Consider the following 13,151-nt stretch of genomic DNA (forward strand, 5'->3'; position numbering starts at 1 on the left):
ATCTCCGCCAGCACCGCCTCCTTCCCATTACCCAGTGTGGCTTTTGGCCGTCCTTCTCTTCCGACGACCTTCTCCTTCACCTCACTCATCTCCTTTCCGAACAGCTAAATTCCCGTCGCTCCGCAATCTTCCTCTCCCTTGACCTCGAACGCGCTTATGACCGCGTCTGGCATTCCGGTCTCCTCTTCAAGCTCCAAACCTTCGCCCTTCCCATCAACTACGTCCGTCTGATCGGCTCCTTTCTCTCCCGCCGTCCTTCCTATGTCACAATCTATAACACAGATTCCTACACCTTTTTCCCCTCCGCCGGTGTGCCCCAAGGCTCCGTCCTCTCCCCCCTTCTGTACCTTCTGTACACGGCGGACATGCCGCCGCCGTCACCCCCCGTCCACCTTCTCCAGTTTGCCGATGACACTGCCTTCCTTGCCCTTGCCCCCACCCTGCAACGCTCCCACCGCCTTCTCCAATCCCATCTTGACCGGTTCACTGCTTGGTGCAACCAGTGGTTGCTTAAGGTCAATCCCTCCAAAACCCAGGCGATCATTGTAGGCAAAACCACCCTCTCCTTCCGCCTCCTTGATTTCTATCTCACCGTCTATGGCCGTCCTATCGCCCTCACTCCCACCCTTAAGTACCTTGGCGTCACCCTCGACCGTCGCCTCTCCTGGACTCCCCATCTCCGGACAATCCAAGCCAAGGCACGTTCCCGCCTCCATCTCCTCAAGCTCCTTTCTGGCCGTACGTGGGGTCTGGACCCCTCCACAATCTTCCACACCTATAAATCCCTCATCCGCCCTATCCTTTGTTACATCCATCCAGCCTGGATCTCCGCCCCCCCTACCTTTTATAAATCCCTCCAAATCCTTGAACGCCATGCTCTCCGCCTTGCCTATCGCATCCGTCTCCCCTCCCCGACGCGGATCCTGTATGATCTCATCCCCTTCCCCCACCTCCTCCTTTTCCTTGAAAGGATACGGATCCTGTACACCTCCCGTAAACTTGATCCGCCTCACCCGCTTGTGTCCCCGATCCTCTCCCACCCCCGCCCGCTGCCGCGCCTGTATTCCCACATCCCACCCGGTCTCCATCTCTCCACCCTCCTTACCCTCTCCCACGGTGGCTTCCGCCAGCTTCCCCTCCCTGATGATGTCCTCGTCCCCTCCATCTACCCCTCCTATCAACTTTGACCCTGACCCACCCCCCCCCTTCCGGTGTCCTTTCCTTTCGGGACCCTCCCTCCCTTCTCTTCTCTTCCCTTCCCTTTCCTTTTCCCTTTTCCCCCGTCCCCTCCCTCCACCCCCTTCCCCCGGGCTTCCCCTCCCCCTCCCTCCCTCCTCCCCTATCTCCCCTGCCCATGGCATCTCTGCTCTCCCCTCTCGCTCTCCCACTCCCCTTCCTCCTCCTCCCCTCTTGGCAGGTCCACGGACTCGCACACGCGTAGTGAACATTCGCGCGCCGGAGATCATCGCCATCAGTGTCGTGTGTGCCGTCATGTTTAGTGTTCAGTGTTCCCGTCATCCTCCATCGTTCACCTGTGCAATCGCCATCTTCAGTGTTAGTGCGTCGTGACAACAGTTTGTAGTGTGGATTATCGTCGAGTGTGAACGGCTCCGTGTTTGTCTTTGTGTGTCTCCTGTTTTATTACCCACCGTTATGTCACATCTGTGTATTCTTTCTGTTCTTTCTTTATCTACTCTACGGCTGAAGAGCAGCGTACCATGCTGCTGACAGCCTGCCTGTTTGTACGGGTTTGAAAATAACAATAAAAAAAAATCGGTTGTAAACCGTAGATAACGTATTTTATGAATATAATTAGTATAAAAGATACAGTTCATGTTCTTGAAACAACTGATATGCAGCGGTAATTTAAAAGTAACATCTTTACTTAACAGAAGTCTATGAAAAAAAAAGGATCGAAAAGAGACGCCATTGTACGGCCGAGACGGAAGGACGTATTTTATGGTACACAGACTGTTTTGATTCGCGATACAGAAGGCAGCCATTGAGTGGCTACACATATTTTGTGTAAGTTATTCTGTATCCTGCTAAAATAAGCTAATTATTGTTATCACAAAATGAATTTCCTTGTAACGGTTGTCACCTCAAATGCTCGCAGTGGCTAATTATTTTTAATAAGCATTTTTTCAGTAATTTACGCTGCGAGAAGCTCATCTTGTGATACAGCCTATGGTCGGCCATTACTCGCCAAAGTATTAATTTATTTTTCAGTGTTAACAGTAACTGTAAATGCGAGAGATTTCGTTGTAAGAACCTTTCTAAATTGCAACAGATAATTAATTTACGTTAAAGTTCATTTTTTAAATTATACAGATTCCATGAGTTCAGTAAGTTTTATCTTGGCTGCTCCACAGCAACAATCGAAATTCTCTCGAGACTTGCTTTGCAATCAACAAATAGAAATTAAGAAATTTACATGCAGTTCAGTTAACGGCAATTATATTTTAGTCATCACGTTCAAAATCTAAAGTTGGTACATGAATAACAGCGGCCCTTCAAGAACCCGTTTCATATTTACTTATACATGTAAGTAAAAGTGATAAGAAAAGACAATTTCCCTGAGAGAAAGAATCATGCTCTAACAAAAGAAAAAATCATGCTGATAAATTAATAATATATATATATAACGTAACAAATGGCGCCCAATGTGTGTTTCTCGTGCCTGTCTCTCTCTGTGTTTGTGTGTTTGTTTGTTTGTTTGTGTGTGTATGCGTGTGTGTGGGCGTGTGTGTGTGTCGGATAGAGAGAGAGGGAGAAAGAGAATTGGCTTTACGGGACAGTTCGTGTAAACTCTCTGTTGTGGGCAATAGCTTCCTGCGTGTGCTAGTTTTCGCGCATTTTGATAAGACGCTCTTGTGACCATTTACGAACACAGTGTGACACGTAACTGACGCTGACAGGAAAAGGAGAGTGAAAGGTGTGACGTGCTGCACTGCGTTCGTGACTGATGAGCCAAAACATTACGCCCACTGCCCAATTCGAGGTTGAATGCGTCCTACTGGTTTCGGAGCGCACCGTTCAAAGACCATCGTCGAACGTGGAGCTGCACGTCACGCGACTGCTGCGCCTTCCTCTACTGACTGAAGACACCGTCAGTTACGACTGCAGTGGACACAGCATCGCTGAGCTTCCACCTCGTGTCAATAGAAACGCAGCGCCTGTCGAATGAATCGCATTTCCTGTTGCACCAGGTCGACGGTTGGGTCCCTACACGCCTCGAGGCAGGCGAATGGCCGCACGCGCCACAGACGGCTGCCAGCGAGGGCAGAGCTGTGCTACGCGGTTCACTGAGTAGGGTTTCCGTGGGATCTGCGGTGGTAATCGAAAGCACCGGCGGGCCCCATCCGCACCTGTTGGAACACGTACCGGGAGGCAGCTGCGTGCCCAGCCACCGGGCATTGCTCGACCTTTGCGCAGACGTCTGGTACCACGTACTTCTCGGATCTTGTCGAGGACTTGTAGAACCCACGGCAAGCAGGATCTCCGTTATTAAGTGGGACGAGGCGCTATTAAACGGGTGATCGCTACGGTTTGGCTCACGGGTGTACGTTTTAGAATGTTTACATCTACATTTATACTCCACAAGCCACCCAACGGTGTGTGGCGGAGGGCACTCTACGTGTCACTGTCATTACCTCCCTTTCCTGTTCCAGTCGCGTATGGTTCGCGGGAAGAACGACTGCCGGAAAGCCTCCGAGCGCGCTCGAATCTCTCTAATTTTAGATTCGTGACCTCCTCGGGAGGTATAAGTAGGGGGAAGCAATATATTCGAAACCTCATCCAGAAACGAAACCTGGACAGCAGGCTACACCGCCTTGCAGAGCGCCTCTCCTGCAGAGTCTCCCACTTGAGTTTGCTATACATCTCCGTAACGCTATCGCGCTTACCAAATAACCCTGTGACGAAACGGGCCGCTCTTCTTTGGATTTTCTCTATCTCCTCCGTCAACCCGACCTGGTACGGATCCCACACCGATGAGCAATACTCGAGTACAGGTGGAACGAGTGTTTTGTAAACGACCTCCTTTGTTGATGGACTACATTTTCTAAGGACTCTCCCAATGAATCTCAACCTGGCACCCGCCTTACCAACAATTAATTTTATACGATCATTCCACTTCAAATCGTCCCGTACGCATACTCCCAGATATTTTACAGAAGTAACTGCTACCGGTGTTTGTTCTGCTATCATATAATCATAGAATAAACGATCCTTCTTTCTATGTAATCGCAATACATAACGTTTGTGTGTGTTAAGGGTCAGTAAGCCACTACCTGCAGCAAATACGTATCCGCTGCAGATCTTCCTGCATTTCGCTGCAATTTTCTAATGCTGCAACTTCTGTGTATACTACATATACTACTAAATGTCATAAAAGCTAGTGACGATGGCGAGCATTCGCCGAAATAGGTCGGCAGAGGAGAAGTAAAATATTTAAAGTATTTGCCGCGCCGTGCGGACACGGCTGTGCCGGCGCGCTGCGGGCAGTGAGCGCAGGCGGCGCTGACGTCGGCGTCGGCGTCGGCGGACTGCGGGCGTCGCCGCAGCGCGTCTCTGCCGTCGCGCGGCGAGCGGGCGCCCCCGCAGCAGTGGGGTCGGCCGCCAGTGCGCCGGCGGCCGCGAGCATGTAAAGAGGCGAGGGAGGCGCGCGCGCGTGTGTGAGTGTGTGAGAGAGAGCTAGCTGGTGGGCAGGGCCACGCTGGGCATGCGGCGGGCGCTGGCGGCGTGGTGCGTGGCGGCGGCGCTGTGGGCGGCGGCGCGCGCCTTCGTGCTCGAGGGCTCGCAGACGTCGTACGCGCAGTTCCGCAAGTGGAACGCCGGCCTCAACGGCACGCTCGAGCTCGAGTTCAAGACGGACCAGCCGAACGGCCTGCTGCTGTACACGGACGACGGCGGCACCTACGACTTCTTCGAGATCAAGCTGGTGGAGGGCGCGCTGCGGCTGCGCTACAACCTGGGCGGCGGCGCGCAGATCCTGACGGTGGGCCGCGACCTCAACGACGGCCACTGGCACAAGGTGGCGGTGCGCCGCAGCGGCGAGCTCACCTCGCTCACCGTCGACGGCGCCACGCAGGCGCGCGCCTCGCGCGGCTCCGACTTCCGCTTCGGCTCGCTCGAGTCCAACTCGGACGTCTTCATCGGCGGCATGCCCGCCTGGTACAGCTCCAAGCTGACGCTGCTCGCGCTGCCCAGCGTCATCTTCGAGCCGCGCTTCGGCGGGGCCGTCCGCAACCTCGTGTACGCCGACGAGGAGGCGACGGCGCCGCGCCGCCAGGAGATGAAGATGAAGGACTTCAAGGTGGGTGTCGCCGCCCCCGCCCCCGCCCCCGCCCCCGCTCCCCCTGGCTGCTCGCCTGCCGCGAGGCCCGCGCCGAGCGTCGCGAATCGATTCGCGTGGCGAGCTCGCGCCTCACAGGCTGAACCGACTCTCTATCCCGCCACAGTATCAGTTCGTGCGATACGTAGTTACTCTACAGCGACGGCCTGTCGACGTCAGCCGTAGCCACTTCCGATCGAGTCGGCACGCCGGCGGTCTCTTTCTCTTTAATTAAATACAGCCGATGCGTAACTCCTCAGTGGGGCAATCTTTCTGCTTCTTCTTCGCTAGAAGGGAAAGTCACTCGGTGCACATTAGACGCCGTCAGTTGAACGGAGTATTGATCTCGCAGTCTCCCAGCAAGTTTATAAAAACGGTAAAGCGGTCTACGTGCGAACGGTATCGGAGGAAACATCGCGGCTATAAGCGCGTTTCGAGAATCGGCATATTTATTTTTGGAACACTCACGCTTCGGCAACAGTGCATGCGAGAGCGTCACGTATTTGAAACGAGAGAGAACCACTTGCTAGATACAGGTTTATTAAACCGTGACCGTCCTTTTGATTTGAAAATCGTCTTCTTCCGAACATGTCGTTCCCACTAACAAGATTATAATATTGCGTATGGAACAAAGATAATATCATCACAATAAGCAAAATTACACTAAATGTTTTCAAAAAAATTTGGAGAAAGATACGTAAAATCACATTATCTATAGTCAACGCGGAATTCGTTGACTCTGTCTAGTACACATCATCCATTTAATCCCAATTCGAATACGTTATATAAAAAAAGTAGTAACAGTCTACTGTAGGGCTTTGTCTTAAAACTTTAATTTTTTTCAAAATATCACACATTTGACGCAGTATACAACATATAGTATGCCACTTCAAAGATTTAAATATCAAACGTGCCACCAGATCCTATACAGAGTAACTGTGTGACGTTCAGAGATAGTAACAAGCGCCGACTGGCTGAAGAGTAGAGACGCTAGCTAGTTTCAGTCACCTCTGGTAGGTGTCGCTCCAGTGGAGCTCCAGTCAGCAACGAATCTGATTCCGGTGGTACATATTATTAACAGAATTATCGTATCAACTACATAGTTGGAATGAGGGAGAGAAGAGGCGGTAAAAGAAAACGTGTCTTTAAAGTCGTACGGCTTAATAAAGAGACCGTCGAAAGCACGGTCAAAGTTGCAAGTGGTTGGCTGTTATTTCTAATCCGTTGAAGCTTCGGCATATTTATTTGAGTAACCGTAAAGCGTTCGGTGAAACAGGTTTAAGGCGAGGTGGTCGGCACGCGCAGCGTCTTCTGTCTGAAAATTCTCTGCCGCTGGCCGGCCACGTTTGCAGGCGTTTCTGCCGCAGAGCTACGCGGAACACAAGTGTGCCGTGACCCGCGCGCCCCCCACTTCACGCGCTCTACCTACTAACTGCTACCAACGCAGATGAGCCTTCCTGCCGTACACCGAGTGGCCAAACGTCGTGGGAAGGCGCCGTGACAGTAGTCGGCCGGAGACAACTGAGTCTGTCCCCGTAATGCCTCCGTAATGCCTCTCGCTACGGTGCGAGACCGCGCGGCCGCCGCCGCCGCCGCCGCCGCCACGTCTCCACGCGTGTCGCAGCGCTGCCGCCGCCACAGGCCTGAGGAAGCGTTCGGCCACCGGTCGCACACCTGGCCACGTCCGGCGCCTCCGCCAGCAGCTGGCCGCTCGCACGTAGCAGCGGCTACACGCGCACCGCACGCCGTACGTAGCAGCAGCGAACGGCACGTCTCCAAATGGGACGAGCTTTCCCCAGGCTTTTGGCCAATCAGCTTTCTGCAACTGTGCTCGAGTCTCCTGCATTGCGATTACCGACGTGGAGACAAACTCGTGAGAAACAGATTTACCGAAAGGGACGGCGGCGCAACCGGGGCGCCTGGCGAAAACTCCGGCTGTGCGACCGGCCGACTGATTTCAGTGCGCGGGAGGAACATGTCCCTTCTGATCACATCTCACTCGCTGTATAGAAACTTCATTTGGCCAGAAAACTGCAGTGAGTTTGGTTCTGTTGCTATCACTCGAGATCGAATATGGTCTTTTGTTGTTTCCTCGACATTTTAGCTTCGATAAGTAACGTCTCGTTGGCTGACGTTATTTCGAACACGCGACGACTTTCTTTGTCATTGATCTGAAAATCGCACAGCCGTATCAGAAATCGTAGAAATCGTGTCTGCGTCTGCGCTGTCAGACAAATTATCTTTCTGAGCCTTCACTCTCTCGTATTGCGACGCACACCCTCCACTTTAATTATTCGACCAGATACTTCGTAGCACTGAGGATTCACTGACTCGGCGCTTGCTACGTTTGGTTCTTAGACGCATAGACGTTTTATCGGTGACTGACGCTCTTTTGCATTCTGTCCGGGATACGTGCCCCAAATATGAAGATATATTCGGCAGTGTCGTTCAAAGTCGCATTCGTTTCTTAGCGTTTCCTCGAACTGGACTACGAAATACGAGTACGGCACTGTCCACGCTGATGACTTGTCTGGTTTACTTGTCAGCCATTTCACTCTCGTAAACACTTCAATGACCATCGATTGATATAAAAATAGCTTCTTTGTTCCTTTCCTGCAAGAAATCAGGATGCTCGGTTACTTTACATACACGATTGATGTTATGTCGTTTTCTACGATAGTATGTCGGTACGTAAGTGTTGCTCGGCGGAGCGACGGTTCATCGGCTTCGGAAGCGTGCTTCAGCGCCACGAAAATTACTGTTAATTTTGTTGTAATAAACGCACGGCCTGTTTGTCTCTTATATCGTCGGATAACACTAGCCACTTTTTAACTCTAGAAAGAAGTTGGCGGACGCGGGTGTCTTAACTCTTCTGCAGTCACTTACCAAGTAACTTCTGTGTCTACGCGGTGTAGCACTGTACTTTTCTCGACGACTCTTGCTGTCAGTTGTGTGTGTCGCACGGTCTGTTCTACCGTGTTAGCAGTCCGGCTTAGAGATCTAGCATCGTGTAGACTCTCACGTTCTGCCGTCCAGATCTTGTTTGGTGAATTTTACGGTAGCCTCACTTTCGCGTTTGTGTTCGCTCGGCGCTGCCTGCAGTTGTGCTGACGCCTTTCCGCGAGGCTCGTGGTTGCTCTCGTTCTGCGCTTAACTGTCACTTATACAAACTCACCCTGCTCCGCTGTATTCGGCATAAGATTTGCCGCCTGCGGCCACGTCGACAGCGGGCGCGTACGAAATATTAGTGGCCCCTACTAAGAGAGCTCAACGGCAGCCCGCACTGCACCTGCAGTGTTGGGGGCGCGTCGCCTCACGCCGCAGTCGCTGTGTGTTTGCCGGTGTCCTGCAGACAGCACGCAGTGAAATGTGCTGCTCCGAGAGGCCGACGGAAGGTCCACAGTTGTCTCCGTCCGATGTGCGCCCGGCGGGGCAGGGCTGTAAAGGCGCGTTGCCACGGGCCTTATTTTACTGCAGTGTGTGGCCCCTGTGCCCGGACCACATCCGTCTGTCCCTGTCTGTACACACTACGACTGCCTTTCACTCTTAGCCTTGTTTTTTCACGCCTGTTTTTTCACGCCGACAGTGTTGCAGTTCCAAATCACGTGAAAAAGAATTATTTCTTTTCAATGCAAGTTTCTTGCTGCACTACTTATTTATTTACTCGTAGTGGTACAAGTTACACGACGAGCTCGTTAGGGCGTTATGCTATTATCAAATGTGCCTGTGAAGATGATATAATAGGTATAAAATTGTTTCTTACGTCAGTTTTAGTGTATGTCTAAATGTGGCGGGCACCTTACGCTTACGTCTTAGCTGGTGTGACGTGGCCGATATGGCATTATGGAGCGTAAATACCGTTTGTCTCTTCGTTGTGATACGACCGCGGTATTTATATGTTTACTTATTATTTGCGTCATTTTGTAAAGTTATCTTCTGACAGCTTAGGCTCCAGCGATGCTGTATGTTCTCAATGGAGTTTGTATCTCGCGGAAAGTCGGTTGTTATGATGAATTTATTTTTGTGGGATTACGTAAATGATGTGTTCTGTTGTTTTGTGTATATCACGATAATTTATCCTTTTCTTTTAATACTGTCAATTAAATTTTCAGATATTTTCTATATGTAAAATCTGTTCCCTCGCTGAGGATGTCTTCTGGATATTTTTCTGAACGAGCGTAAATTTCCATTTCCCCCAAAATGTTCATAGTACGTCCTTTAGGTACACTGTGTACAATTTTTAGGATACTTACAAAATGTCTCTCTTTATGTCGTTGGCTTTTTGTGATACAAGTAAAATGAGGATTTCTTGCTTTCACGATTTCGTGTGTGTTCTTTAAATCTCATTTCGAAATTCAAGCCTGTTCGTCCAACACAACATGTATTGCAATCGTCAAAAAAAGTTTGTAGACGCCTGGATTTCAAAGAGTGGCGATATTATATTTTGTTGATAGTGTTTTGGTCTTCAAGCTATTATTCATACGAAATGATTATTTTATTTTTATTTTCTTAAACAAGCTCTTCATCCTTACCGATATGTATGGTTTTGTAACATAGGCAAGTTTATTTTTTATTTTCTTCTTTTTTTAATATTATTTCTTTCCGTATGCTATCTGGTTTTGGTTTTATGTGCTGTTCACATAGTGTTTGCACTATTTTGGAGCTGAAGTCATTTTGTTTTTATTTTATTTTCTATCGCAGTATCATTGTGAGGCAAATTTAAAACTCTATTAATCACTAATTTGAAATATGCATATTTACGCGAATTTCGGTGACAAGGATTTTTACTGATGATGTCAGTCGTAGTAGCTTTTCCATATATTTCGAGTTGGTAGTGGCTATTGTTGCTTATTTTTAGATCTAACAAGTTTATCGATTTGTTTTGTTCTACTTCCACCGAAAATATTAGTTAGGGTGCTGATGCACCATTTGCATATTTTGGTCACCTCCATTGAATAATAGTACTCTGCCATCAATATATCCATGGTAATAGGTAATTTTATTTAGAACTGACCAGTTTCAATTGAAGAACTTCTCTTCCATTGTATTAATAAGTACACCTGCTGTGGTGCCTGCGGTACAATTTTTCATAGCCACTCCATCTCATTGCCTATGAATTTTATTTTCAAATGGAAAATTGTTTTGAGGTCAAGTAAACTGTAATAGATTTATTATTTCCTAGGTTTCAGTGTCAATTTTATGTTGTTAGGAGGTTTCTGCTTATTACCTAATTGTTTGTGATTCTGTTATATTTGTATATAAATTGGTTTTGTTAAATGAAATTAATTTTCCTGCGTGGGGTATTTGTATGTTTTTTCGTTCTGAGCTAATACTCTCGAGTTTATTCTTGTGTATTATTTGTGTGGAGTGTGATTATCAGTTTATTTAGTTTTTCATTAACATAAATACGCTGTTCTTCGACCTCACACAAGCTGCAGGCCCCCTGGAAAGGAAATTGCTGAATACAACGTCAAGAGAAACCATGGGGAATATACTACATTACCTGCGCCTAAAACATCAAAATGGTAAAACTCATCGAGACGATACGATACAGCAAAATGTGTCTCAAGTGCCAAATATACCATCTTATATGTACATAAAAAAGAAAGCAAAATACAATATTGTGTGTCACCTAAGAAGCTTTGCAGCAAAAATCTCGATGAACCAGGAAGTTGCAAACAAACCTCATTACAAAGATAAGCTTAATCAATATCTGGCATACCAGTCGTAGCATACGCTCAATTAGTAAAAATAAAATAAATAAGCTAATAGAAGTGCAACGTAAATGAAACAGACATAAACCCCAAACCTAAATCACGCCTCCATTCCAATTTTTCACACGCAAAAAAAGTCTCACTGATATACAATTTATGGATAATGAAAAAGAAATACTCAGCAAAGATCCAAACACAGCATAAAACCACACATACACAACACAACTATAAAACACCTTATAGCCACAACGAAAGTCACAAGAGATATGGCACAATTGTCTATACGAGCTTGCAATAAAAACACTAAAACGTATAGAAAGATAAATAAAATACAGCGAACTCCACAACAACATCCATATATTGAACAAAATGCCCTCAAATGTATAAATAATAAACTACGCAATAGCGGTAAAGGCAAACAAGGGAAACAGTATAACTGTTATAAAACGTAACGATTATGTAGAAAAAGTGCTAAATTTCTTGCAGGATAACGCTATCTCACACATACAGCACAACCAACCAACAAATTCAATGCACAGGCCAAGAAAACAACTAAAAATTGCGGTACAAATTTTACAGAAAGAGATAAGAACTCACGCATTGTCATAGATCTCCGAACCCTATTTTTACGTGCACAACTAAAAGTACGCAAAGAACTGATTCCGATTCGTCCAATAATTAACTGTATAGACAGCCCAGCATAAAAAATAAATAAACTGATAACCGCACTTTACACGTATAACAAAAAATACACATGAAAAACTCCATAGTATTAGCACACAACATAAGAGACATACAAATCCACCAAACAGGAAAATTCATTTCATTTAACATAACCAGAAACAATAGAGATAATAAAGAGAAACCTCCTATGCAAAAGAAAAGTATTGGTAATTGAATATTATGAAATAATGAATTTATTACAACTTACTTTATATCGAAACTATTTTCAGTTTCGAAATAAGATTTGTACACAATCAGGTGGAACAGTTGTGGGAAATTGTATCGTAGGCGCCATAACAGACATATTTGGTGATATCTTGCAAATAAATTCTTCAGTTTAAACTGGCCAGTTGTAAACAAAATTATCTATTACCGCAGTTATGTAGATGACACATTACTGTTATTCGACAGAGATGAACAAGACATATAAATGATTCGAAGCAACAAAACAACTTGCACCCTACCATAATTTTTCGATGGAAATAGAACATAACAAATAGATAAACTTTTTAGATCTAAAAGTAAGGAACACCAACAGTCACCACCAATTAGAAACATATATCTCGACTCAAATTATAATAAATCTTATTACCTAATTCGAAAACGTAAAAGTACATAGCGCAACAAAATGACTTCAACACCAAAGTAGTGAAAAAACTATATGAACAGCATACAAAACGAAAAATGGATGGCATACGTAAATAAATAACATTAAAAATTGGAAAAAATCGCAAATAAACCTACCTGCGTTACAGCACTATACATAGACCAAATATAGGAAAAGATGAACAACTTGTTTAAGAAAACAAAATAAAAATTAGCATTTCGAACAAATAACAACTTGAAAACAAAAATACGAGCAACAAAAATAATATCTCCAACTTTTCAAACTCAGGTGTTTACAGATTTTCTTGTGACGATTGCAATAAATTTTATATGGCACAAACAGGAAGGATTTTCGAAATCAAATTTAAAGAACACACACAAAATTGAGAAAGCAACCAATCCACTTTTTACTTGCATTTAAAACGTCAAGAGTGTAAAGCAGAAATTATTGAATATACCCTAAAAATTGTACACAAAGCACCGAAGGCACACACATTGAACGTTCTATAGGAAATGGAAATTTACACTCATACAGAAAAATACACAGAAGACATACTCAACGATCAAAAAGATTTTAAATACAAAAAAATATCAAAAATTTTATTCACATTATTAAAGAAAAAGACTAACGTATCGTGATAAATAGAAAACTACAGATCAGTTATCATATACATAAAACACAAAAATACTATCTCTAAAAAATTTATCCTAAACACTGACTTCCCACGAAATACGAGCTCCACTGTGAACATAAACTATCGCTGGAGCCCAAG

The 13,151-nt window shown here is 46.1% G+C and overlaps 1 protein-coding gene across 6 annotated transcripts in view; it reads left to right on the forward strand.

Moving 5' to 3' along the window:
* The first annotated feature begins 4,634 nt into the window (after positions 1-4,634).
* Positions 4,635-13,151, forward strand: part of LOC126187518 (neurexin-1a) — a 2,258,738-nt gene continuing 2,250,221 nt past the window's right edge. For all 6 annotated transcript variants that reach the window (XM_049928650.1, XM_049928652.1, XM_049928651.1 and 3 more), the window contains exon 1: positions 4,635-5,317. In XM_049928650.1, coding sequence (XP_049784607.1) covers positions 4,724-5,317 — 594 coding nt within the window. In that variant the 5' untranslated portion in view covers positions 4,635-4,723. The remainder of the gene's footprint in view (positions 5,318-13,151) is intronic.

This window comes from Schistocerca cancellata, chromosome 5, assembly GCF_023864275.1.
Source record: "Schistocerca cancellata isolate TAMUIC-IGC-003103 chromosome 5, iqSchCanc2.1, whole genome shotgun sequence".
NCBI lineage: Eukaryota > Metazoa > Arthropoda > Insecta > Orthoptera > Acrididae > Schistocerca > Schistocerca cancellata.